Source organism: Physcomitrium patens, chromosome 13, assembly GCF_059467195.1.
Source record: "Physcomitrium patens ecotype Gransden chromosome 13, ASM5946719v1, whole genome shotgun sequence".
Lineage (NCBI taxonomy): Eukaryota > Viridiplantae > Streptophyta > Bryopsida > Funariales > Funariaceae > Physcomitrium > Physcomitrium patens.
In genome coordinates, this window is record NC_143422.1 from 14,724,297 (window position 1) to 14,749,455 (window position 25,159).

Genomic DNA, 25,159 nt, shown 5'->3' on the forward strand with positions numbered 1-25,159 from the left:
AAAGGCTTTGTATTTATTAGGTCTTAAATGTACATCTATTATAAAACAAAGAGAAGGTTCTAAGAAGAAGATAGGACCTTCATTTGTATAAGATTCTAGCCACATGGTTCTTATTGTAGCTAGACAAATTTATTTTTCAATATTTGTCTTTGACAGTTCTACTCTTTATTTTATAGTTGCATCATTTCTTTGGAAAATGTTGAATACTATGCTTAGCTTCTCTACAATATAAACATAATCCTTTTTAATAACAACAAGTCTTTTCTTGTTTAGTAAGAGGTTTAAAACATATCGCATAAATTTCCATATCTTTTATTTTCAAATATTTAAATTGAAAGGTGGTCAATATTATCATTGAATTATAATAATGTAGAGGTTCTCTTACGTGATTCCCAAATTAAAATTCAAAAAGTTAATTGTCACATTTCATAGCAAAAACAATTTCTTAATTTAATGTCTAAAGATCAGGTAAGTTGAGCATCAATTTCTTTTTCTTATATTGTAATTCATAAAGAAATTGGTTGATAAGAGCAATATCATGTTATTTAAAATTAATCACTAATTGTTGAAATTGTGAAGTGTATAATATCACCAATTGATTGCCTTACTGCAAGATACAAATCTTATTAGTTGTAACACAAATTGCATCATATTTTTAATACATAGATTGAAACTCCACCAAAAAAGCCTCCAAATTATCCAACATTGGATCTTGTTATTAAAAAAAAAAATGAAAATTATGATAATGCCCGATCTGAAAGAAATATACTAATGAATCTAACTTATGATCTTAGTGTTGAATAGCTTTGGAATTGAAGTTCAATCACAAATTATACTTCATTGATAAATCCTCAGAACTTAGATCTTGTGCCATTAATTTTTTTGGGTAAGGTAATTTTAGATTTTGTAATATTAAAAGAATATTCTATTATAGGAAAAGAGATGTGATTTAGTATAGATGTTGAAGTGGCTCCAATCATATCTATATCTTCACTTTTTGTAATTTTTATTGTTCTTGATCACAATAAATTGAGTTGATGTATTGTAAGCATTAATTCCCTCAATTACTCTTGTATTTGTGCCATTGTGCTCTTCATTTTAAGAAGCTTTGCCATGATAATACTTAAAAAAATATCTAATATTACTCAAGACATGCAAAAAAGAAGACTTGAAAATAAAGAAAATACTAAGAATAATATTAGTTTAGAAGAAGATAATCCTTAATTTCTAATATGCTTATGTCTTATTAATAGAAAAGAATAATCTAATTTTAATTAAGAAAAGATAAAGCTCTAATATTGTAAGTATACTCTTGTCAATATGTTAAAGATATGAACTTAAAGAAGTTGCATAAACTTATAAAATCCCTGTCAAAAAAAAATTAACAACATAGAAATAAACAAGTAAGTATATTAAAAAGAAATTAGAATAGCTATTGCCAAAAGACTAGGAAACTAGAGACTCTTGAATCTAAATTAGAAGTAAGAAAGGACTTGACAAGAGTGAAGAAAGCTTCATTCTTGCCTCTATATATACTATCTACCTAGGATCTATGTAGTGACCTTCTATAGGACCTCCAAAAACATGTTGACTTTGTATGATACATATCTTGACTTATAAGGTAAGTTTTCTATACGAGTGCTATATAATTAGCTTGTTTTGCAAGCTACCACTACATGTGGCACATGGTTAGCTTGTTGACTAAATTTCTAATCTACTAATCAACTATAAACACATATAAAGTCAAAATAGCATCTACAAAGCTTTTAAGAAGCTTCTCTAGAAGGTATTATGAATTTAAACTATTTTTACCTACTTCTACTAATTCATATTAATTAAATAATAATTATAGTAGATATACATCCATGACACTTCATCATTTGTTATGATACAAAAAGATCTTGTGAATTTAGCTCAAAACTTACCTCATTTTTTGCATTGCTTCTTCTTGTAATATGAAATTATGTTGTCAATTACAAATTCTTTTTTATATGTTATTTATTTATTTATTTATATTTTAGTCTTCATTTTTTAGTCAATGGACCTTGTTGATATTCTTGTGGACATGAATTTAAATGTACTCATGATGTTGGAGAAGTCCATTCTGCCATACATATAAATTAATAAATTTGACTATTATTGACATTAGATTTATAGGTATGATGGACAGTCTAGATTTGCAACTATACAACATTTTGAAGGAAAAAAATCATGTGCTCAAGTATACACTCATGCAATAAGCAAAGTCAATTGTAGATGAAATTATATACCAATGTGCATCATAATTATAATTTCTCTTAATGGAAGAGCAAAGTGTTTGATTGAACGTCTTTGTCAAGTTATTCTATTGTAGATGGTATAACAACATAGTAATGTATTTGGTTTAAAGATAAATGGCCTATAAATCTATCATTGCATTACAAAATTTTCTTCTATTGACAATCAATATTTTAAGAAGAATATTGTGTTGCATCATTATAGAATTGGATCTTCTCCATGCTCAAAATCTTAATGTTGAGCAGCCAACCTTATTGAGGGTGGAATTGAAGAGGCTTGCCTTTGTATTTTCTTCTTTTGAGTATGCTAACAAATTGTCATAATAATAGAGCTTGTCACAATGTGATTAGTATCTCACAATCTTTCTATACATGAAATCTATGGATCATGCTACTAATATTATTACAATTAATTTATGTACACTCCAAATGTCGTTAAAGCACAAATCAAAATCATATATAGAATCAATAAGATGTATATATGAGTGAAGAGGTGTACATCACCTCCTTGATATTCTTCAATGGAAGGATCTTACTTTTTAAGTATTGATAGAAAGGTACTAGGATCCATTGGATTCTCTTGAGATGGAAAAATTGTTGAATTATAGAATAAAATTCAGATTTCATAAGTTTTGTTTGAGAGAGTAAATTTTTTAAACATTGGCTAAATGCATAGAAAGATTTTAGTGATATACATCAAATATATTTGCAAGAAAAATGAGTTACATATAATTCATCATGAAAGCACATGTCCGAGTTTTAGATCCTAAAACTATTGCTTGAATGTAGGAGCAAAATATGCTTGCCTGAGTTTATTGAACTATATTTTTAACTATAGAAAGAGAGGTTCATATTCATGTGAAGATCAACTGAATCAAATATATTTGTCTAATCTTAACACTCTCTCTATAAACACATATATAGTATATATGTTTATTTTGAGTCTTTTTGCTCTAAATTGCATAAACCTAAAGATTTTTGATAATAGTTGAAACAAGGAACAATAAGAGACTTTGTAAAGAAATCAATAATTATATCTCTATCTAGTAAGTATTTCACTTCTATCACCTCAAATAATTATACATGTTGAGCATAGTAAAAAAGAATAAATATATGCTTAGAATTTGAAAGAAAAATTGGATTGTGAACCAATTTAATGGCACTCTACTTATTGACATAAAATATAGTAGATGGTTGAGCAAAATCAATTTTTGATAGAAGCATGCAAAACCATATCATATTCTTGGTTCTAATTGAGAGAATACTATATTTAGTTTCTACTGAAGAATGCATGACAATAGATTGTTTCTTCGACAATCATGTTACAACTCCATCTGTAAGAAGATAATACAATCTAATAACTGATTTTACATTCTTGCAATTATTCCAACTAGCATTTATATAAGTTGTCAATACCAAAGGATCATTTGATGTAGTACTGTACATGATTCTAAGATTTTTAATATTACTCGAACATCAAAGAATCTATTTAGCTTTCAATCAATATTTTCTTGTATAAGAATAGTTGAATTGAGTTAAATACACTGTGACAAAATAAATATCAAGACAAGTGCACATAACTAAATACATTAGCACACTGACAAACTAAAGATATCAATAATCTTTACTTTTTTTTTCTCTTATTAATTCTACTATGCCACTTGTAAGAAAATCTATACTCCTTTTCAAAACTTCTATCAATGTAAGTAAAATTTTACACTCTATCAATCTAATTTTTTTTTAGCTTTTGTGTAATATATTTTCTTTGAGAGATGTCAAGAATTTTCTACTTTTTATTTCTAAAAATCTAAAATCTCAAGAAAAAATAAGCTTCTCTAAGATCTTTTATTTTAAACTATGATGCCAACTATTTCTTGACTATAATGATACCCTCCAATGAATTTCCCATTATCAACATATTGTCTATGTAAATAATAAAAATAACAATTTTGTTAAGATTTTTCTTGATATACATGCTTGTATTAGCCATAGAAGTAAAAAATTCTTCTTCCTTCATAGTTGTATCAAATTTTGTATTCTAGATTTGATTTGTCTACTTCAAATTATAAATTACATGATATAATTTACATATCAAATGTTCTATACCTGAAGTCATGTATCTCTTAGGTTGAGCCATAAAAATATCTTATTGCAATTTTCCATGAAAGAATGTTGTTTGAACATCCATTTAATGGATTTATCAATCTTTTATTATAGCTACAACAAGCAATGTCCAAATACTTTCCATCCAAATAATAAGCAAAAAAGTTTCATCATTATTGATACCAACCACTCGAGTGAATCCACAGGTAATAAGACGAGCTTTATAAAAATCCAAACTTCCATTTTATTGGTATATCTTGTGCAATATCCATTTACATTGAACCAATGAAGCTCCAAAGGATAATTTGATGAAGGACCTAATATAGGTGTCAGACATGGATTTTATTTCTACATCTACAGCTTCTTGCCAAAAATTTTCTTTTAATACAAAAAATATATTAGATAATATCAATAAATCAAGAAAAAATGCCATACTATAGAAATTAGATTATGTATTTTTAATGACTTCTTGAGATAGACTTTTTATTTGAGTTGATCATCATGATTCCAACTATTGAATCAACATTAAATTTTTAGAATCTTCTATAATTGCTTGCTCAAAATTGTCAAGCTCTTTTGAAAGAACAAGATTAGTGATGACTTCTATAGTTGGTCCTACATGTGTCTTTTATGAGGATGAACTTGACTCTCTTAGATGTGTTGTCTTTTTGGAATGAAGATAAAAAAGTTCCAGAAACCGATCATTGGATATATCAAGATTTTTAGTAAATAAATTCTTTTCAAAAATAAAATCTATATCAATATATTTTCAATTAGAAAAATTATCCACATGGAAAATGACATCCTCATAAGAGAGATGCAAATTTCTCGAGTATTAGGTAGATACACCTTGTTAGCTTGGTGTCTTGCATCATAGCCTACAAATCTATCCAAAATGCTTTTTGCATCAAACTTCATATGAAGTTTCTTTAGAACGTGTGCAAATGCCAAACAGCCAAAAATCCAAAGATGTTCAATATTTGATTTCTTATGCTTCCACAATTCTTTTAGTATAGTTCCTTCCTTAGCAGTACTTGATAGATGATTTTTTATATAAGCAACTATTACAAATGTTTTTTTTCTCAAATTTACATTTATAATTTGCTCTATTAAGAGTAAATCTTTATACAAATTTGATACTAACAAAGCTCTGAATATATTCTTAATTTTACCAGAGAGTAAGAAAAATTGAAATTTTTTAATTTCTATAATTGGAACCTCTATTGCAAAACCAGCCAAAGTGACTTTTTTGGAAGCGTGTTTTATATTAAGCAATGATTTGGAATTTTTCACAATCACAAACGTGCATCTAGAATCAATTATAAATATATAAGTAACTTTAGTCAAATGACAACCATCTATGCTCTCAAGAATTTGGATGGTTCTCGCCTTAATAACATTACTTTTTTCTACAAAATAGACTTCTCAAACTTCAACAAACTTCTTCTTACTCATGTTATATTTATTTTACAACAATCAACCACATAATGATCATATTTTTTATAGTAATAATACTTGTTCTTGACAATTCTCTTGCCATGCTTGACAAAAGATGAAGTACTAAATCTTGATGTTATAGAACCTTCTTCCTGACAGTACTTGTATGATATATACAACCCTTGCTCTACCTCAGTAAAACTTCTTTCTACTTCCATGAGATGTATCTAAAGGATGTTTTTTATCAAAAAATCTCAAGTGACATTACTACTATTTTCTATGAAATTATAGATAGTTGGAATCTAAGATTCAAGGAAACTCTTGAACAGTTTCAACTTCTTCATGTTATCTATTAATATATATTTTTTTTGCACATGCTACTAGATTGTTAAAATAATCTTACAGCTTATAAATATGCTATTGGAAATTTTTACCATTTCAATATCATAGAAGGTCAATTTGCATAAGTATGATTTTAGACAGGTACATACAAATACATGCTACTCCATCATTATCCTTCTCCATTCTTTCATCGTCTTCTTCTTGCTTTAGATGGAATAGTAGACAATATAAGAAAAGGTTCATTATTAGTAACAACCTCATAATAATCCTTTGCTTGTAGTTAAATTATTATTAACTTTCTCCATATTTTGTAACTCATACCCTCAAATACAAACAACCTCAGTGATGTACTAGTAGTGTTTATTATGATAAATTAATACAGCAACAGAGATAGCAATAATGAAAAAATTTAGAATTCCAACTTTGATATCATGTTAAATAGCAATTAAATATAGACAAAGGTTTCAATGTCATAAATAAAATATATTTGGAAAAAGAATAAATTATATATAATTCATCTTAAAGGCACAAGTCCAAAATCTAAGTCCTAAATGTGTTACATGAATGTAGGAGCAAAATAGGCTAGTCTGAGTTTACTAAACTATGTTTCTAACTAAGAAAAGTTTGTATGTGATAAGTTCATATTCACATGAAGATCACATGAAGCAAATGTGAATCTCTAATCTTAATAGTATCTACATTGGTATGAGGTTGCTCCAACTTATAAATAATTGTGTAGTCATAGGAATATATAAGCAAGGCTCAATACAAGAGGTGCCAAATGAATTTACAAGATGTCATTAGTGAGCAAAGTCATATGTGATTAGTCTCTATTATGAATTTTGAACTATATAAGTACAATCAAAAGTATTTCATTAAAAAATATCAAGGAAATGAATCTTGAAGAAAAAAAATCTTCACTACAATCTTATGTCACTAAAAAAAATTAGAAAGTCACTCAAAGATGATATAATATGATAGAAGAAGACAAGAACAAGAAGACTAAAAAGTCTTGAAATAAGACTAAAGTCTAGAAAGGCCTTGAAAAAAGTAAAGAAGGCTTCACTCTTGTCTCCGTATATACTCTTAACTAAGAACTATGTGGTGATATCCTATAAGACCTCCAAAATGTGTTGACTTTGGAAGACACATATCTTAACTTGCAAGACAATTTTTCTATATGTGCGCCACATAGTTAACTTATTCTGCAAGCTACCAATAAGTGGTTAAATTATTGACCAAGTTTTTAACCTATGAATCAATTACAAACACATATAAAGTTAGAGTAGCATCTATATAGCTTCTAAGAAGCTTTTCTAAAAGATATTATGAAATTAACCTATTTTTATTTATTTTTACTTATTTCTATCTAATCATATAGGTATTTATTACAATACATATGTATATCCATGATATTATTTTCCATTCTAGGGATAAATTCTACAAGGAGTAGCTATCATGTGTTGATGAAATTCAAGATGCGGCAAATTGTATTTGCCACATACTATGATGTTTATTTTCTTTAAAGATGGTTGATAGGTCCTCTCAGCCATCGATAGTATCCTATATTAGAGCAAAAAGACCACCCTACTACTTAATTATCATTGAGGCCTTTATAACTTCTTTCAAATAAAATATTTGGAATACTATCAAGAATTGTTCCTACTTCTAATAAAATTACCAAACATCAAGAGTCTCTTTGAAGGTTGTAATATCAAATATGTTGTATCTCGCCATTTATTCAAATTCTTGAGGAACTTCATCTTGATTACATAATTTTGAAGGTTGTAACAATTGTAATATTTCATTTGATAATTTAGCAAATGAAAGCTCTTGAGTTGAATCTATTGATTGTTGATTTCCATCTTTTAGCATAAAAAATACACAAAAGCTACAAAGAAGAATAGAAGATATAGTTTTATCTTCCTTTGATCTTATTTCTTTTATAGAAAAGATTTACTATTCTTTATCTTGGTTTTGATAGATGTCATTAAAGAAAAGCTTCAATATTCTTTGTTGTATTTGTAAGATTTTTTGCTGGCTTTAATGTATATTTACTAATATCATAACTATGCTAATGAACAAGTTATGTCAATCTATTTTGATGCCACTTTAAATCTAAGACTTCTTCTATCTCAAACTCTTCATTATTATCCACTTTTATAGGAAAAAATAACATTTGTCTTCTTCTCGAGATATTCACTATCTTATATGGCTCAAGAAGAGATACATGAAATATAAGATGGATCTTCATAGACTTTGATAGATATAATCAATAAGAAATAGAATTGACTTATTCATAAATAAAAAAAGGTAGAAGCCTATAATAGTCCAACTTGTCAAAAGGATAAGTAGTCTTGATATTGCAACAAAGTAACCATAGCTTGTCACCTACAATGAATTGTGGTTGTTCCTTGTTATAGGCATCTACATTAAACTTTTGTTGTTTTTGACCTTCCTTTAACTGTGCCTTTATTGTTGCATGTAGCTTTGATAATCAATTTGCCAAATCTTTTGTCATAAGATTATCAACTTTTGAAAAGTCAAAAGTATCTAGTTATAGATGATAATCATAATTGATAAAAAAAAGGTGTTTGTTGAAAAGAAAAATATACCAAATTATTGTACAAAAACTTTGCCAATTGTAAAAGAGTTGTTCAATCATCTTAATGATAGTTGATGGTATATCTCAAGTATTATTCTAAAACTTAATTCATTTATTCTATTTTTCCATCAATTTGAGGATGAAAAGTTGAAAAAAGTTTTATAGTGATTTTTAAAATCTTAAAAAAGGTTCTCCAAAATCTTCATATAAATTGAGTCTTCTTATCCAATATAATATCTTTATGCAATCCATGATAGCAATAGATATTGTTAAAAAAAAATTAGTCATTTCTTCACATGTGATAGATTTTATATATGGTATAATATATGCCATCTTGATAAAATATTCTACTACTAAAAATATAGAATCATATAAATCTAAAATTGAAAGATCTATGATAAAATCTATAGAAACAGAAGACCATAGTTGTACTAGAATAGACAATGGCTCAAGAAGTCCATAAGATCAATGGTGAGGAATTTTTGAACTTAAATAAATATCACATGATTGTACAAAGTCTTTCATTGCCTTCTACATTTGAAACCACTAAAAATATCTTCATATTACCTATAAAGACTTATTGTATCTAAAATGTCCAATTGTTCAAAAGTTATGATAAGTTTGAAGAAAACATAATTGTACCCTATCTTTTGGAATATATAATTATTTCTTGAAATAGAATAGATTGTTCTTAAACTTGAACTTGAAAGTATCATGAGATTTAGAAGAATTATTCTTTATATCATAGACAAGATGATTAAAAGTTATATTTGATTGAATTTTCTTGACAAAGGTTGAATCAACAATCAATATTGATTTTATTACTTAAAAGCTAAAATGCTTTGGCTTTAAGAGAATTTTTCTTTGTTAATTAAAAGATGCATCTCCTTCTTAAGGTGCAAGATAAGAAGGTCTAAAAAGAGTACTCTATAAATCTTATTTTTTTCCAGATCAATAAGTAATCTTAAAATCAAATCTTAATAAAGACATACTCTAATGACTTAGGCAATAATTCAAAATACATGTTAACATAAAATATTCAAGGTTCTTGTGATCTATATATATAGTGTCTAGACTCAAAGTGCCTTCCAAATAATGACACCATTCTTAAAATGAATCCATAATTGCAAAGAGTTCTTTTTTGTAAATCTCATAATTAATCTCGGTTGCTGAAATTTTTTTGAAATAGAAAGCTATTGCATGAAGTTTGTCATTTACTTCTATTTGTGACAATACTACACTCAAGATAAAGTCTGATACATTTGTTTCTATAAAAAATGCATTGAAGCAGTCAACATGATATAAGATTGGTGTAGAAATAAACTCTTTTTCTAAAGCATCAAATGATGCTTTGGCTTCTTTATTCCATTTGAATTTGTCTTTATAAGTCAAACGTATAAATGGAATTGAAATTTGAAAAAAATTCTTGATGAAGATCTGATAGTAATTGACAAACTCCAAAAAGCATTGTATATCGCTTACAATTCTTAGAATCTTCAAATCCATGATAGTTTAGACTTTCTTCAAATCCATCATTAGTCCTTTGTTAAAAATGATGTATCTTAGGAAGCCAACTTGAGTAGTGTGGAATATACACTTTTCTAACTTGGTATATAATCTTACATTTCTAAATTTTTGTAATACATGACGAACATGAATTTTATACTCTTTTGTGTTCTTAGAATAAATTAAGATGTTTTTCAAATAACAAATGACAAAATCATTAAGAAACTCATGAAAGACATCATTCATTAGATTTGAGAAGTAGTTGGTGTATTTGTCAGTCTAAAAGATATGACATTATATTCAAAATGCCCATACTTGGTTCAAACCGTAGTTTTCCATTCATCTCTTTTTTTAATGCATACAAGATTATATACTCTTTGAAGATCTATTTTTGTATAGATCTTTACTTGATTAAATTGATCAAAAAGTCTTGAAATTAAAGATAGAAGATAGTTATTTTTTGATGGTGATCTTATTGATAATTCACATACATCCATAGATCTCAATATTTTTTTTTCATAAATAAGATAAGAGTCTCAACTAGAAATTTAGAAAGATGTATGATATTTTTAGTCAAATTCTCATCAATATATTCTTTGAGTGCATCTAACTTGTTTTGTGATAGGTTATAGATTGGTCCAAATGGTGGTTGAGTTATTTTTTAAAGATCAATAGAACAATCATTAGGACAATGTTCTAGTAGAATATTTTTATTTTTCTTTTCAAAAACGTCTTAAAAATCTTGATACTCGCTAGAAATATTATTTGATGTCTTTTTATCATCAAAAATAGAAGAAATATATAAAGAAAAAAAAGATAACCCTTATTTTGTAGCATACATAAAAGCTCTTGTACCTATCCATAAGGATTTGGATATACTACACTTATGTATTTTTATTTAACTAATAGGATTTTGGATTAAACTATTAAAAAAATTAAGATTACAAAAAATCCAATCTATCTAAGAATTATACTTTTATAACGAAGTTAATTCTAAGATAATCAAATTTGATGGAGATCTTATTACATTAAATATTACTATGCTATTATGATCTTTAATTTCTATATCCAAAGAAACTGTGTCATATATAACATCTTCAAAAGATAACAAACGACCATCAATGACTTCTACATATACAAGTTAAGTTTTTTTATTAACAATATTCTATTGCAAAATAAGGTGAGGAATTTGAGAAGAGAGTAGGACCTTTACTAGAAGTTATACAAGATTCCAACTACATTGCCCCTATTGTAGCTAGAGAATCATGTTTTTTAACACATTGTTTTCTTTAGCAACCATGCTTCTCATTTTGTGGTTGTATTGGTTTTTTAGACAGTGTTGAATAGTGTGGTTAGCTTCTCTATAATATAAGCATAAGTCTTCTTGATGTCATTGAGTCTTTTTTTCTTATTCCATCAAACTTCTAATGCATACTAATCATTATTTCTATCATACTTATAGAAACAAAACTCCTTAGATTTGGTTGCTAGGTCAATCTATTTGCTTTCTTTAATTACACAACTTCTTACCACACATTTTGAACTTCTTTTATAGACTTAGGAATGATACTTCTATAATTCACATGAAAAATATATGAGATTTCTACTCTTAGAGTGTTGACAAGCTCATGAAGATGTATAATAGTTGCAAATCTATTCTTACTTTTGCTAAGAGTAGCATTCATAATCTTTTCTTCCATAGATAATTCAAATAAATTCAAAAGTTAAATTAGAGGAAGATAATCCGTCACCTTTAATATCAAATATGAATTTTTATAAATAAGAATAATCCATTTTTTTAAGAAAAAAATAAGTATTAGAAAATAAGATTGTTTGTTCAAAGGTGTGTAATTTATAACCTTCAAAGCACAATAATAGAAGTAAAATAATCCATTTAGTTCTAAAATAAGATAAAAATAATAAATTAGTATTCTTAATAAATTATCAAGTACATGAATCTTGAAAAAAGAAATCCTTAATACACTCTTGTATCACTGAAAAGAACTAAAAAGTCACTCAAAGATGATATGGTATTAAACTAGAATAGCTATTGCAAAAGACAAGAAGACTAAAAAATCTTGAAACAAGACTAAAGATTAGAAAGGCATTAATAAGAGTGAAGATGGCTTTACTTTTGCTTCTATATATACTTTTAACTAAGAGCTATATGGCAATATCCTATAGAACCTCCAAAACATGTTGACTTTGCAAGACAAATTTTCTATATGTATGCTACATAATTAGCTTATTCCATAAGCTACGAACACACGGTAAATTTATTGATCAATTTTTTAACCTAGCAATCAATTAAAAATACATATAAAGTTAAAATAATATCTATAAAGCTTCTAAGAAGCTTATTAGAAAATATTATGAAATAAATTTACTTTTATTTATTTCTACTTAATCATATAGGAAAATATTAGACTAAATATAAATATCCATGATATTGATTCACTAATGTGCTTTGATACAAAAAATATACTTATGGTACTTTAAATCATTAATTTAATAAGTTAGTATAAGAATTTTGAAATGAATAGCAAGAAGGAATCTCTAGTATATTATCTTTAATAAAAAATTTAAAATAAATATTTTTTTTAATTTAACTAATATAGATTTATAATTTTTTCTATTGTAATCTTATTGTAATAGGATATAGATAAGATATTTGTATTATTGATACATAAGAATAGATAGTTAGAACCATAGAAATTTTTAGAATTGGAATTAAATTAGTAGACTAAGTAGGATCCATTGTAGAACATTCTAGAAAGAATTTAGGATAGTTATTTAGGAAGGATCTACCATGGAACCTTCTAAAAAAGGCTTAGGGCGATTATCTAAGCGAGACCTACTATGAAACCTTCTAAAAGGAATTTAAGGTGGTTATCTAAGTCGAATCCATCATCTAAGAACATTCTAGAAAGTCTAGGGTGGTAGAACAAAGTATATATAGGACTAGCTAGGGCCCTTTCAGGCATCTCATCAAATATAGCTTTACATCTTTTCTCGTAATATAATTAAATTTTGTATCTTTCTATTTTTTTTTTTTTTTTGTTATAATTTTGGTAGCTCAATTTTATCTTTGGGATCCTATTCTATTTAATTTTGTTTAATTTAGTTTTAGTCTAATTTGTCCTACCTTATGATGAGAGTAATAAAAATATATATATATGAAGAGAAAAAAAAACCAAAAAATAATAGTAGAAAAGAAGAGAAAAAGAGAAGAATTTAGAAAAAAATAAAAATAGGAAGAAGAAAAAATTTAAAAAAATAAAAAAAATAAGAATACTAATAGTTTCTTCATCAATAGGAGTTTGGCTATCAAAATCCTTGCCTTCTTTTCTTTTCTTTTCTTTTTTTTTAGTTTTTGGATTTTTTGTATATTGTGGGATCCAACAGCTATGGAATTTGTTGGAGTTTTTTCATACATTTGCACTTACTCCTTCTTTAAGGGCATTCATTATATTAAAGTCTTTTTCTATTATTATTGAAAGTAGAATTGCTATTAATACTTGTACCTTTAGATTATGACTATTAACTTTTTGGAGTAGTGTAAGCTTCCAGTAGTTGTCTATGATACTAGTATAGTTGGTTTTTTTATATTTTCTCTCCTTTATGGTTTGAAGTCAAAGGTGTAGTACTATTAGTTGTATTGTAGTGAAGATGGCAGCTTGTAGTTGTGTAATTCTCTTCATTCAATAAGCGACTTGTATTAGTATTGCTATTGTACTATAGAGTTTCAGTGGCTCTTTCAAGTCTTGTATTGTTGCTAACACCTTAAAAAATTGAGGTGGAAGTTCTAGCCTTCTTATTGTGTTGGTGCCCTTCCAATATTCAACATACTCTAGATGTTGTAATGCACAATATTAGAAGAAGAATAGATGTTTTAGAAGTTGGCATTGGTAGCAGTATCACTAGGTCTATTTTGCTATAATATTAGTTGATTCCTCAATAGTAGCTGTGGTAGTTTTGTGTATTTTTTTTCATCTCTTTGAAATTAATCTTCAAATATGTTGTCTTCATATTGAATTGGTGTAGTTGATTTCATATCCCAGTTTTATTATTGTACAATATAATAGAAGTTTTGTCAGTCATGTAGAAATCTTGTTTGAATATTTCTCAAGTAGAGCTTTTGTCAATGAGTTGGATTACATGAGTTCTTGTGATAATACAACAAAGGATCATTTTTTCCTCTATGTTGTGTTACAATCGCCTTAGGACTAGGAATACTCATACTAAAGTAATCTCAATATTTTCTTAATTAAAAAAAGAGTATCGACTTCCTTGTGTATATTACTAGCATTTTTTTTGCTGTGCCAATCATCTCCTTGACTTAAAAAAAAAAAAAAAAAAAAACACTAGCATTGGTAGACATCTCTTATAAAAAAAATCTCAATCACCTTTGAGTGTTGTTTTCTAATGGAAGAAGGGTTCGAGCAATTAGTGAATGGCTATGGCCAAAAATTATATTAAAGTTATTTTTAATACCTTGATTGTATTATTATTGGTTACTTCATGAACTAAAGTCAATTAAGTATATATTTTTGATCACTTATATAGTAGTACTTAGATGTAGCAATGTTGCTGAAATTCCACTTTGTTCTAAGGTTGGTAGTCTAATAAAGTTATAGGAGAATTATTTATTGGCATTATAGCCTTGGTGATTGTTTCATTTGGATTTGCTTGCACTTAGCTGGCATAAGAGGTCTCACAATATAGATTTAGTAGGATCTAGAGGCACACTAGGTATTAAAGATATCAACCCTAAAAGATGCTTAAAGGTAATTTTGGAAAAAATCATCGTATTAGATTGTGAACATGATGAGGAAGCAAGTTTTGCAAGAATGAAAAGATTTTAAGTGAGCTTAAAGAGTTTTTAGTAAAGATTTGGAAGGTGCAATTGATGTTAAGGACATGAATCTTAAAGACCTAAAAGATCAAAACACTCTTATATCACTTGAAAAGATTAGATAATTATTCAAAGATGGTAATATATTAAATTAGAATGGCTATTGTTGAAGACAAGAAGATAAGCAAGTCTTGAAATAAGATCAAAAACTAAAAAAGCATTGATAAGAATAAAGAAGACTTCACTCTTTTCTCCATATATACTTTCTAACTAAAAACTATGTGGTAATATTTTATAGGACTTCCAACATATGTTGACTTTGCTAGATACAAGACTTAACTTGCAAGGTAAGTTATCTATATGTGTACTACATAGCAAGCTTGTTCTACAAGCTATTAATACATATATCACTTGGCTAAATTTTTGACTAAGTTTCTAGCCTATTAATTAACTACAAACATGTGTGAAGTCAAAGCAGCATCTATGAAGCTTCTAAAAAGCTACTTTAAAAGATATTATTAAATTTATTTGTTTTTTTCTACTTCTACTTAATCATATAGGTAATTATTGAAATAAATATATAAATCTGTGACAATTGGTGGTATTTTAGTCTAAGAGATCATGAAAATTTGCATTGCTAATAGTATTGGAGCAAGCAATAGGAATTAATCACTACAAAATGATTACATTAAGTTTGGCTTTGTAAGTCTTTCAAGTAGATGATTTGAATTGGATGAAAAATAAATTAAGATGAAATTAATTTCAATAAAATGATATTAGGTTAAAGTATAGATGATATTATATTAAATGAATAAATTTGAATTGGATGGCAAATCATAATAGATGAAATTAAGTTAGATGTGAATGATAATTTATAAATGAATGTTACTTAAAATTAGATAAATTTTTATTCATGGATAAAAAATTATTTGTAGATGATAATTTATATTTGAATGATTTTTTTATTACTGGATAATTTTTTCAAAATATTATTAATAATAAAATATAATAAAATATATATATAATAAAATATACTAAAATATATATATAATAAAATATAATAAAATATAATAAATAATTAATTAATTTAAAATTAAAATAAATAATTATTTTTGTATGTATTTTTAATAGAATTATCATTATAGGTATAAAATAATAGTAGAAGTTGGAGTTGATTACTTGGATGTCAGGAATATTAGAAAGTAATTTAATTAGGATTTAAATAAGAATTAAAACTTATAAAAGTTGTATAATTAATTCACTTGTTGTATATTAGAACAAACTTTGAATTAGTGGAGGTTTATTTTAGCTTATGTATTTTTAATTGAATAATAAAAATTTAGATTAAACTATAAAAAAAAGTCAAGGTTATAAAAATCCAATTTATTTAAGGATTATACTTTTCTAATCATAATAATCCTAAAATAACTAGATTAGAGAGAGATCTTATCAAATTAAATATTACTATGTTATTATGATCTTTATTTACTACATCTAAAAGAACAATCTCATGGATAACATCTCCAAATGACAACAAACAACCATCTATGACTTCTACGTGTATAGATTTAGCTTTCTTGTTTAAAGATATTTCTTGTTTTTTGATAAAATCTTTGTCTATAAAACAAGTTGAGGCTCTTGAATCTAATAAAGCAAAGACTTTGTCATTTTTAGGTCTTAAACATACATCTATTGTAAAACAAAATGAGGGATTTGAAGAGAGAAAATGACTTTTACTAGATACATATGATTCCAGCTCCATGGTCTCTATTATAGCTAATTTTTTTTTTTTTTTTGACACATTGTCTTCTCTAGCAATTGTGCTCCTTATTTTGTAATTGTATTATTTCTTTGAATAATATTGAGCAATGTGCTTAGCTTCTTCATATTATAGGCACAAACTCTCTTGACAACATTAAGTCTTTTTTTACTCAATGAAAGTTTTAAAATGTATGATATCAATTTGTATTGATTCTAGCCTTAATAAATAAGTTTTTGTAAACTTAGGAATTTTCATCATTACTTGACTTATTATTTTTCAATCAAAACTTTGTTCTTGACACCTTTCAAATAGTCGATTGTCAGATGCAATGGCTTAAACAATAAATTATTTTAATAATTTTTTTTTACATTATCAATAATAAATCTTTTATATTATTTTTTAATTTGTATAGAAATTTATTGATAAAGACTTTGTCATTCTAGTGGATGTTACAAGCGAGGTTTTGGAATTCAGTAGCATGTAAGGTGGTTGATTGTGATCTTTGTTGTAAAAATAAAAGCTTAATCTTTGCTACTCTTTTTCAATCACTTTTTCCAAATGTGGCCATAAACACTTCCAAAAATGAATTTAAATCATAAAAGAGCCGTAAATCCTTTTCCATCAAAGGTGCAAATCAAATAAGAGTACTTTTAGATACAAGTGTGCTTATAAACTTAAATAAATCCATTAGATTATTGGATAGGGTGCAACTTTAGATAGAACTTGGCTTACTACAAAAATCTTCAAAATTTTGATCTTGTTCCATCAAACTTCTCGAGTATACTAATCCTTGCCTCTCTCATGCTTGTAAAAGCAAAACTTCTTGGATTTTACTATCTACCATGTGTGTCCAATTTGTAAGACACATGTCTTAACTTGCAAGGCAAGTTTCCTATATATCGACCACATTGTTAGCTTGTACCACAAGCTATCAATATATGTGACATATTACTAATTTGTTTCTAACCTACCAATCACCTATAGACATGTATAAAGGTGAAACTTTATTTAGAAAGCTTCTAAAAAACTTCTCTAGAAGATATTCTCAAATTAACGTACTTTTACCTACTTCTACCTATATTTATTATGTAAGTAACTATAGATATATCCATAACAAATTATTGCTTGACATTAATCAAAAACTAATATCTCAGGCCTTCTATTCCGTGCAATGGAGGCACTCGGACTCCCCACTGAGTGCATCGCTCTAACTCAACTGCTGTTTCCAAACGCCACCGCCAACGTCAAAGTTAATGGGGCCCTCGCCTCGACCTTTACCATTGCGAGAGGTGTGCACCAGGGGTGCCCCTTGGTGTCGCACCTCTTCCTTATAGTTGCAAAGGCTTTCAACTCTGTGATCAAACTGAGCGTCACGGCCGGTCGAATCAAAGGAATTAGGCTACCTGAGGGAGATTGGTATTAGGTGATCGCCCAGTGTGCCGATGATACCTTCCTAACTATTGCGGGAAAAGAGGCACAGGCACGGGCTACCATCCAGACATTGGAGGAATTCTGCCTCAAGTCAAAGTTAATAATCAACTGGAGTAAATCTCACGACTATCGGAAAGCTGCTAACATCCCCGATCGTACTCTTTGGACCAATTTTCTTAGTGTGACCTAGGTCGATGGTTATGAAATAAGCAAGCTACTCGAGACACCATTTGGCCGTGCCCTCTTGGCACAAAAAATCTTCTTAAAAGAACAGATCAATATGAAGCTTCAATGCTGGTGTACGGAAAAAATTAACTCCACTGGCCGTAGGGTGATCGCTAACAAGGTGTTCTTATCTTCCACCTTTTTCTTTGCATCCATCTGGGGGTACAAAGGCCAAAATATCCAAGGCGCGAGCCAGTATTGAAAACTTTATGTGGTCCGATTCTCTACATTGGGTTCATAGTAAGGTTGCAATGTTGCTAATCAAAGGAACGGGGGGAGGGGGTTGTGATGACCTTGTCAACCCGATGGGTGCCCTCACGGTTCTCATGTCTAAATGGATTATTAAAGCCTGTAAGCCCAGTTCATCGAATTTACACATACTGATTTAGTTCCAACTCTCGCATTTTCAGCCTTACAGAGGAGGTTGGTGGGCTCCCAGTCTCAAATACTTTACTTCGCCCAAGTTCCAAGCCAAGCGTAGATCTAAGATCTAGAACCAAATTGGGCTAGCATGGCGGTCCTTTGCAAGCGACCTAGTCTCCGTGCTTGGTCGGCAGTATGTCGAACCACCATTTGTGCCGACAAAAAATTCATAAATAAATAAATAACTCTATTTATAATCCCTTGCGAAAAAGTAACAGCCACGCATTCGAAGCAGCTATACCACTATGTTGCGTAGGCCTGGGGTAGAGTGGATGCTGGTCATCGAATGCCGCTTTGAAAGAAATCACAGATGCCGCAGTTACTGCACATGTAGTCCGTTTTACCTTACCGAGAACTTTGAATCGAACACCCGAGACCACATTTTCTCACAATCTTCTTGGCCTTCAAAGCTGTTCCAGTGGATTGTATGTCTAGTTGTGGTCAGCACAAAGAGGTTGGTGGGTATTTTCTTTGGGAGGGAAGAAATTCTTAGGGGCGATGAGGAGGAATATATTTTGGCAAGGACGGCGAGCCCTTGGCGACAAACCTAACAAGATGCTGGGTGAGTCGCTGTGGCAATGGTGGGCGCGCAGGACGGAAGATAGACTTAGTCGTAATCAATTGTGGGACGTGGTGGAGCCTTATCAGCGGCCGAAGCCAATTGCGCCGCTGGCTGTGCTCAACATTGTTGCGTTTTACTCCGGCGTTGTGGCTGCAGCTGTCACGGAGCAGATGCATAAGGTGAGTGTATCGTTGTTCTGTTACCAGAAGTGTAGCCCTAAAATGAAGGTTTTGTTCATTGGTAACCCGGGTTTAAAATGCAATCCTTTGTGCTCTTGACAATTAGGCTACGTTTTTTACGCAGATCGACAGATTCGACTTCAGTGTGTTGCATGCTTTGCTCAAGCTGGTCTCAGTCGGAAGTTTACCTCGAATTTGATTGTATGTGAGGGTTTAGGGTTTAGGTTTTAGCAATCTTTTGTTTTTGTTTTCGCAACATTGAGGCATCAATTCCATTCCACAAACGAGCATGGCGCAGTGTGTGCGTTACTTTCAATCATCGAGATGCCTCGCTCATCCCTGAATGCTTGCGTAGGAACGGTACTGGGCGGAGAACCCAGGGCAGGCCGTGCCCATTATGAAGCCCATGCTTTACTTGGGGCCTTACAAAGTGCGCAGAGAAGATTTCGGTGAAGATGCCTCTGGGCAATAACAAAAAATTATTAACTGTAATTATCTAAGCATCAAGGTGTCGCGGTCTTGGTATGTAGGGAGGGAATGTCTCAGATAATAGCGAGAAAAAGTTCACTGTTGAGAAGATGATCTGACGACGCCTCAGCATGTGGTAGTCATGACATCATACAAGGTGACGCCCTTGCGTGGGTGCAAGATCTACTTTTTCCCAATCTCATGGGTATTGCCAGATGGAGGTTGTGGCAAACGCAGACATCGACCAGGTACCGAGCTCTGAGCTGTGTTTTGGAGGGGGCTCTACTTGACGGAAGAAGATACATGACTCAGCACCGACACCACCGGATCCGACAACTGAGGGACTGCAGGAAGGAGTAATTTCGCCAGTTAGTGAAGACCATTTGCAATACTTAGTCAATAAGGTCACAACCACGGTATTTGCCTGATTGTACTGTTCATCAGAACGATATACGTGAATGGATGAGCTCTTGTTCTGTGATTCGTTCATCGCATGGTTAATCTTCTATATTACCCACTTAGCAATTATTATACGTCACTGCTTCACACATTGTTCTTGAGAGGTAATGCATTATATGTCATCATTGAGATGGTGTAAGTTAACTGGTTTATAGATTACGATATGGGAATACACCATAAGTGATCCATTTCTGGAGGTAGAGCGTCAAAAGTATCAAGTTTCAATGAAGTAGACTAAAGTTGTATGTACACATATGTCTCATGGCGGATGCACTAACCATGTTAGCATTTTTTCCAAAGAATGCAGGGGATGCCCATTTAATGTTAGGGTTGAAGCTACTCGTTCGCAGGGACGTTAACGCATCAACGATAATTGACTACTGGATGCACGCATGATCCCTTGGGTCCTCTATATTTAATGTACTCTCTAATGACAACTTAAGTACACAGTGCTGCTAGAGGGCCCTAATCTTCATTCAAGAACTTGTTCCTTCGAAAGCCACATTTGCATGAGCTGCTTGCCAGATTGGCACTCGTTGATGGCTTTAACAGACTCCTCTCTTAACACAGATTGAATGGAATCAATTGACTGCGTCGCATCCACACTCTGAATCATGCACCTGTCACATTAGTTGTGGTTCAAACCCTGAACACGATCCTAACCCTACGCACACTTGAAATTTCTTCTGCAGGACGTCAGATAGCTTACCTGCCAGGTTGTGTCTTTCAGGGACTTGAATACTTTTTCAACTTTCTTCTGAATCTCGAGCTTTTCATATCTCTCGCCACCGTAACCTCCTCTTGCTGCAGCTACCTGAAAATTGAGCGACCATTACAACTCTTACATCAGACAACGACACACCGACGAGAGTAAAGCATTGCTAAGTAATCTCAATGTCGACACCTAGTCACTAAGTTGATACCTTTCTCACAGCTGAGTGCAAGCCATAACATCATCCGGTTCAGATGCAGCACATATTTTGGATGATTATTTCAACATAAAGGCCGACAGAGTGATTCACCGAATCAATTAGTAGCGATTTCCCAGAGTAAAGCGAAATTCATGCAGGTCATTTCCAGGGGTTTGTTGGTAAAGAGCACCTCGGCAGAAATATCGAGATAAAAGACAAGATCTGGAGCCGGAAGCCCTGCCTCTGGTCCCTGTCAAATTGGATTTCAAGTAAGACTTCATTCGAAACCAATCCACGAATGCAATTATCATGACAGAATGATGGATCAAAAGTATTTGCTACCCAAAACATTGCATAAAATGTGAATGGTCCATCAGAACCCTCTGATAGTCGCAAGAGGGTCATTCCAAAAAGATAAAGATTACCTTGCACCAATCTAAGTCGAGACCTTTAGCAACGGAGAATGCAACACCCGAGTAAGAGTACCGATCAATCACCAATGTAGTTCCCGCCTTCAGCTTGGACTCCATTAATGAGCTGCCACCGTTCTCTATTTCAGTATGAAATGAACATACAATATTCAACTCTCACAGGCTTGTCAGCATCTGTAGCAACTCATCACTCCAGTCTGACCTCAAAATTGCATTTTTCGGCATCATCAGGTGTGAGGGTAACAGAAAATTTCTACCAAGGCAAACCCCGATTCCCCAGGGAAAGTTTCCAAAACCTCAAAAAACCTAAATCCGGCCACCTCCCGCGAAACCATAATTCAAATTCAAATCCGATCACAAAGGAATAGGCAGTCATTTGCCTATTTCCAAAGTGCACGTTAGAAGACAACAGCAATACGCTATTGGGGGAGGAGTGCAGTACCATTTCTCCCAGCGATTGGCAGAAAACAGGAGATGGATGGCGGCAGCGTCAAGGTCGGTCTGGCAGGACAAGTAAGACGAGATCATTCGACCCATGGCGGTCGTGCGATCGGGGAACCTCCAGGCCTCCACGGCCACGCCCTGGGATTCCAAGTAGGACGCGAGCTGCGCACATTGGGAGCTCTTCCCACTGCGATCAAGCCCTTCCAACACAATCAACGCTCCGCGGCCAGTGTTCTCCCCGCTGCTGCTAGGGTTGATGGCGGCCATGGCTGGACGGAACCCCATGCTCCTCTCCCTCAGCCTCACAGTGGCTCTGCCTACTCCCAGCGCGGAGCTTCCCAATCGAATCGGCAGCGACAACACCATCGAGGAGGAGGACAATGTCGCCGACGCCCAACGCTCATTGTAACACCCCAACAACGTCACCCACGAAGACGATGGCGGGAATTCGAGTCTGGGCCGGGTGAGGGGCCGACATTACGGGTCACCCTGCGCACAGCTATGGGGCTTCTCGGACATGGGTCCAACACCTACCGAAGTCTTCATCCCTTGAAGATCCATTCTTTTTGCAATTGTATTCAAGATAAATTAGTATATAGGTTTTTATGATGTCTATGCTTATTTATTCATTTTTTTATTGATAAATTATCTTAATAAAATTTATCATTATATATATATTTAAAAATAATAATAATATAATTAATAATTATTTTTATTTATTTGGATTTGAAAAAAAATGAGATGAGTTTTGTAGATATTAATTTGTTTTTTTAATAGCATTTATATGATTAAACAAGATAATTTTTTTCTAACAATACACAAGTACTTTTAGAAAGCTTAATTTTTAGCTGAATTAAATATGTATATGTTGATTATTACTGAAGAGATCAAAGAGTGATAGTCTTACAATTGTAATATCAACATTTGTAAACTATTTGTGACAAATAAATAACAAGTTAGTTATTTGTACTTTAAATATATGAATATAGGGGAATGTTAAATAGACCTAGACTTTTGCTAAAATTGACCCACCTAAGCTAACCATCATGAAAAAAAAATGACATTGAGATCATTTATCCACTATTGAGATTATTACAAAATCAATAAAAATCAACCACATTCATCATGATTATCATATTCTTCATCATGGATAGGTTGATTTAGTAAAAATTTGGGTCTATTTAACATTCCTGTATAGGGTATTGCTAATGTCACTATAGTATTTGCTATTGGCTCCACAACTCCCATCCACCACATTTCACCTTTGTTCAATACCTCATCCACTAAATTCCATCTTTGTTCAATATCTTTCAAACCATTTTATTAAACAGAATCTTTTATTGGAATAAAAAACTTAGAAAAAATATAGGAAATGGGAATCATATTGTGGTGGCATTAACAATAAGTTACACGCACATACCTAACATCTTCATTTACAAATGTCCATATGCAATAAAGTCAATCTACACATTAACAAGAATGGCTACCAAATCGTTTTTCTGCAGTACAAAACCTGAATCAAACAACACATGAGAAGGAGTAGTCATTTACCGTTGTTGAGTGCCAAGCATTCCTTCCAGTATTTTGAGACACCATGAGATGACAAGGTTCCGAAACCTTTTCACAAAGGTTCAACACTCACAAACACCAAAACTCACACTTCTCCAACACACCCCACGAGCTCCGCAAATTCCGCCTCTTTCCTGAATAACCGGAGCATCAAAACTCGCACCATTACCAGCAGCATAGAAACCTGAAGGAAAAAGATGAATAAAAATACCGTAAAAAAGTGCAAAAGTAACGAGTTGTGGAGAAACTCACGAAACAGGACGCGCGTATGTTTGTGGGTTCACATAGAACTGTTTTTTATGTTTTATGTTTTTTGTTTTTCACAGCAGAGGATGGTGAGAATTCGGGGTTGCTTGAATTTCATATCATCGCATCCTCGGGACGCAGTTCCAGTGGCGTCGTGATCCGGCAATACCCGAGATATCGATGAACACAAGCCATCGATCATCGGGGTCCGCAGCTTTGTTCCGCCACAAGATCCGCGAAAGCTGTAGACAAAAACGGAGTCCCCCGTAAGGTTTGTGCGTTTAAAGTAAAAATCCGCGGTTAGACGAGTGAGCTCCGTCGGCCGTCATGAACAAGTCTGCTGGTACGATTCACCGAAGACTTCTAGAACCAGGAACCAAAGGATATGCCGCATCCGGGTACGATGGATTAGGTAGTCGTATATGGAAAGTGGAGTTGCGGAGCGCTACAGTTAAGTGGTGATTGTCGACAAATAAAAGCGGGCACCAGACCTCCGATGTCCTAAGTTGAGATCTTGTGGACACATCGCGGATCCGTCGTGTATCTGTTCACCTGGTCTAGGTCACCTGCCCGATCGTCGCCACTACGTCAGCTTTTGCGATTGAGGTGTCATCACTCCTCGTTTACTGCTGGAATCCTTGAACATGATTCAACAGGGCCGATTTAGCTTGTGGATTGTTTGAGAAGGTATTCGGTCCCTGACAGATGTAGCGGAAGCGCACGTCATGAGAAACATCCTTCCCGCATGGTCTCTACTTCTCACTCCTTTACGCCTTTCCCCTCTGAACATTACGCGACTCCATCCTTCTGATCCTTCTCACCCGTCTGATAACAGCTGCAGAATGTGTTTTCTACGTCACCGGATTGGTTCTAAAACGGACCGCAGTCTCTTTCGACCTACCACTCATCTGCTCTATCTAAGTCT

General features: G+C 31.6%; 2 protein-coding genes and 1 long non-coding RNA gene across 5 annotated transcripts; 1 reads left to right on the forward strand and 2 right to left on the reverse strand.

The window, feature by feature from the left end:
• The first annotated feature begins 17,808 nt into the window (after positions 1 to 17,808).
• Positions 17,809 to 20,655, forward strand: LOC112290831 (uncharacterized protein At4g29660). 2 transcript variants are annotated; one of them, XM_024537571.3, is made up of 4 exons: positions 17,809 to 18,663; positions 18,953 to 19,706; positions 19,831 to 19,907; positions 20,062 to 20,655. In XM_024537571.3, exons 2-3 carry the CDS (start codon positions 19,464 to 19,466, stop codon positions 19,903 to 19,905), a joined length of 318 nt encoding a protein of 105 aa, XP_024393339.1. In that variant the 5' UTR covers positions 17,809 to 18,663; positions 18,953 to 19,463; the 3' UTR covers positions 19,906 to 19,907; positions 20,062 to 20,655. The 2 variants fall into 2 exon arrangements, with proteins under 2 accessions (XP_024393339.1, XP_024393338.1); XM_024537570.3 differs by lacking the exon at positions 19,831 to 19,907 and having other exon boundaries at positions 17,908 to 18,663.
• Positions 20,656 to 20,831: 176 nt separating this feature from the next.
• Positions 20,832 to 22,875, reverse strand: LOC112290830 (thymidylate kinase). Of its 2 annotated transcripts, none has more exons than XM_024537568.3 (5): positions 22,418 to 22,875; positions 21,970 to 22,081; positions 21,735 to 21,794; positions 21,343 to 21,447; positions 20,832 to 21,253 (listed from the first exon to the last, which is right to left on the reverse strand). In XM_024537568.3, the coding sequence occupies exons 1-5, from the start codon at positions 22,783 to 22,785 to the stop codon at positions 21,215 to 21,217; spliced, it is 684 nt and encodes a 227-aa protein (XP_024393336.1). In that variant the 5' UTR covers positions 22,786 to 22,875; the 3' UTR covers positions 20,832 to 21,214. The 2 variants fall into 2 exon arrangements, with proteins under 2 accessions (XP_024393336.1, XP_024393337.1); XM_024537569.3 differs by having other exon boundaries at positions 20,832 to 21,240; positions 22,418 to 22,869.
• Positions 22,876 to 23,737: 862 nt separating this feature from the next.
• Positions 23,738 to 24,762, reverse strand: LOC149987974 (uncharacterized). Its single transcript, XR_016506139.1, has 2 exons — positions 24,241 to 24,762; positions 23,738 to 24,122 (listed from the first exon to the last, which is right to left on the reverse strand). It is a non-coding gene; the product is annotated as an uncharacterized LOC149987974 (long non-coding RNA).
• Between the last annotated feature and the right edge of the window lie 397 nt (positions 24,763 to 25,159).

Coding starts and splice junctions, on each gene's coding strand:
- LOC112290831 (XM_024537570.3), top strand. CDS start 19,464: ATGAGGAGGAATATATTTTGGCAAGGACGGCGAGCCCTTGGCGACAAA. Junction 19,707..20,061: donor TCACGGAGCAGATGCATAAG/GTGAGTGTATCG, acceptor ATGCTTGCGTAG/GAACGGTACTGGGCGGAGAA.
- LOC112290830 (XM_024537569.3), bottom strand. CDS start 22,785: ATGGTGTTGTCGCTGCCGATTCGATTGGGAAGCTCCGCGCTGGGAGTA. Junction 22,082..22,417: donor GCCAATCGCTGGGAGAAATG/GTACTGCACTCC, acceptor GAACGGTGGCAG/CTCATTAATGGAGTCCAAGC. Junction 21,241..21,342: donor TGAAAGACACAACCTGGCAG/GTAAGCTATCTG, acceptor TGCATGATTCAG/AGTGTGGATGCGACGCAGTC.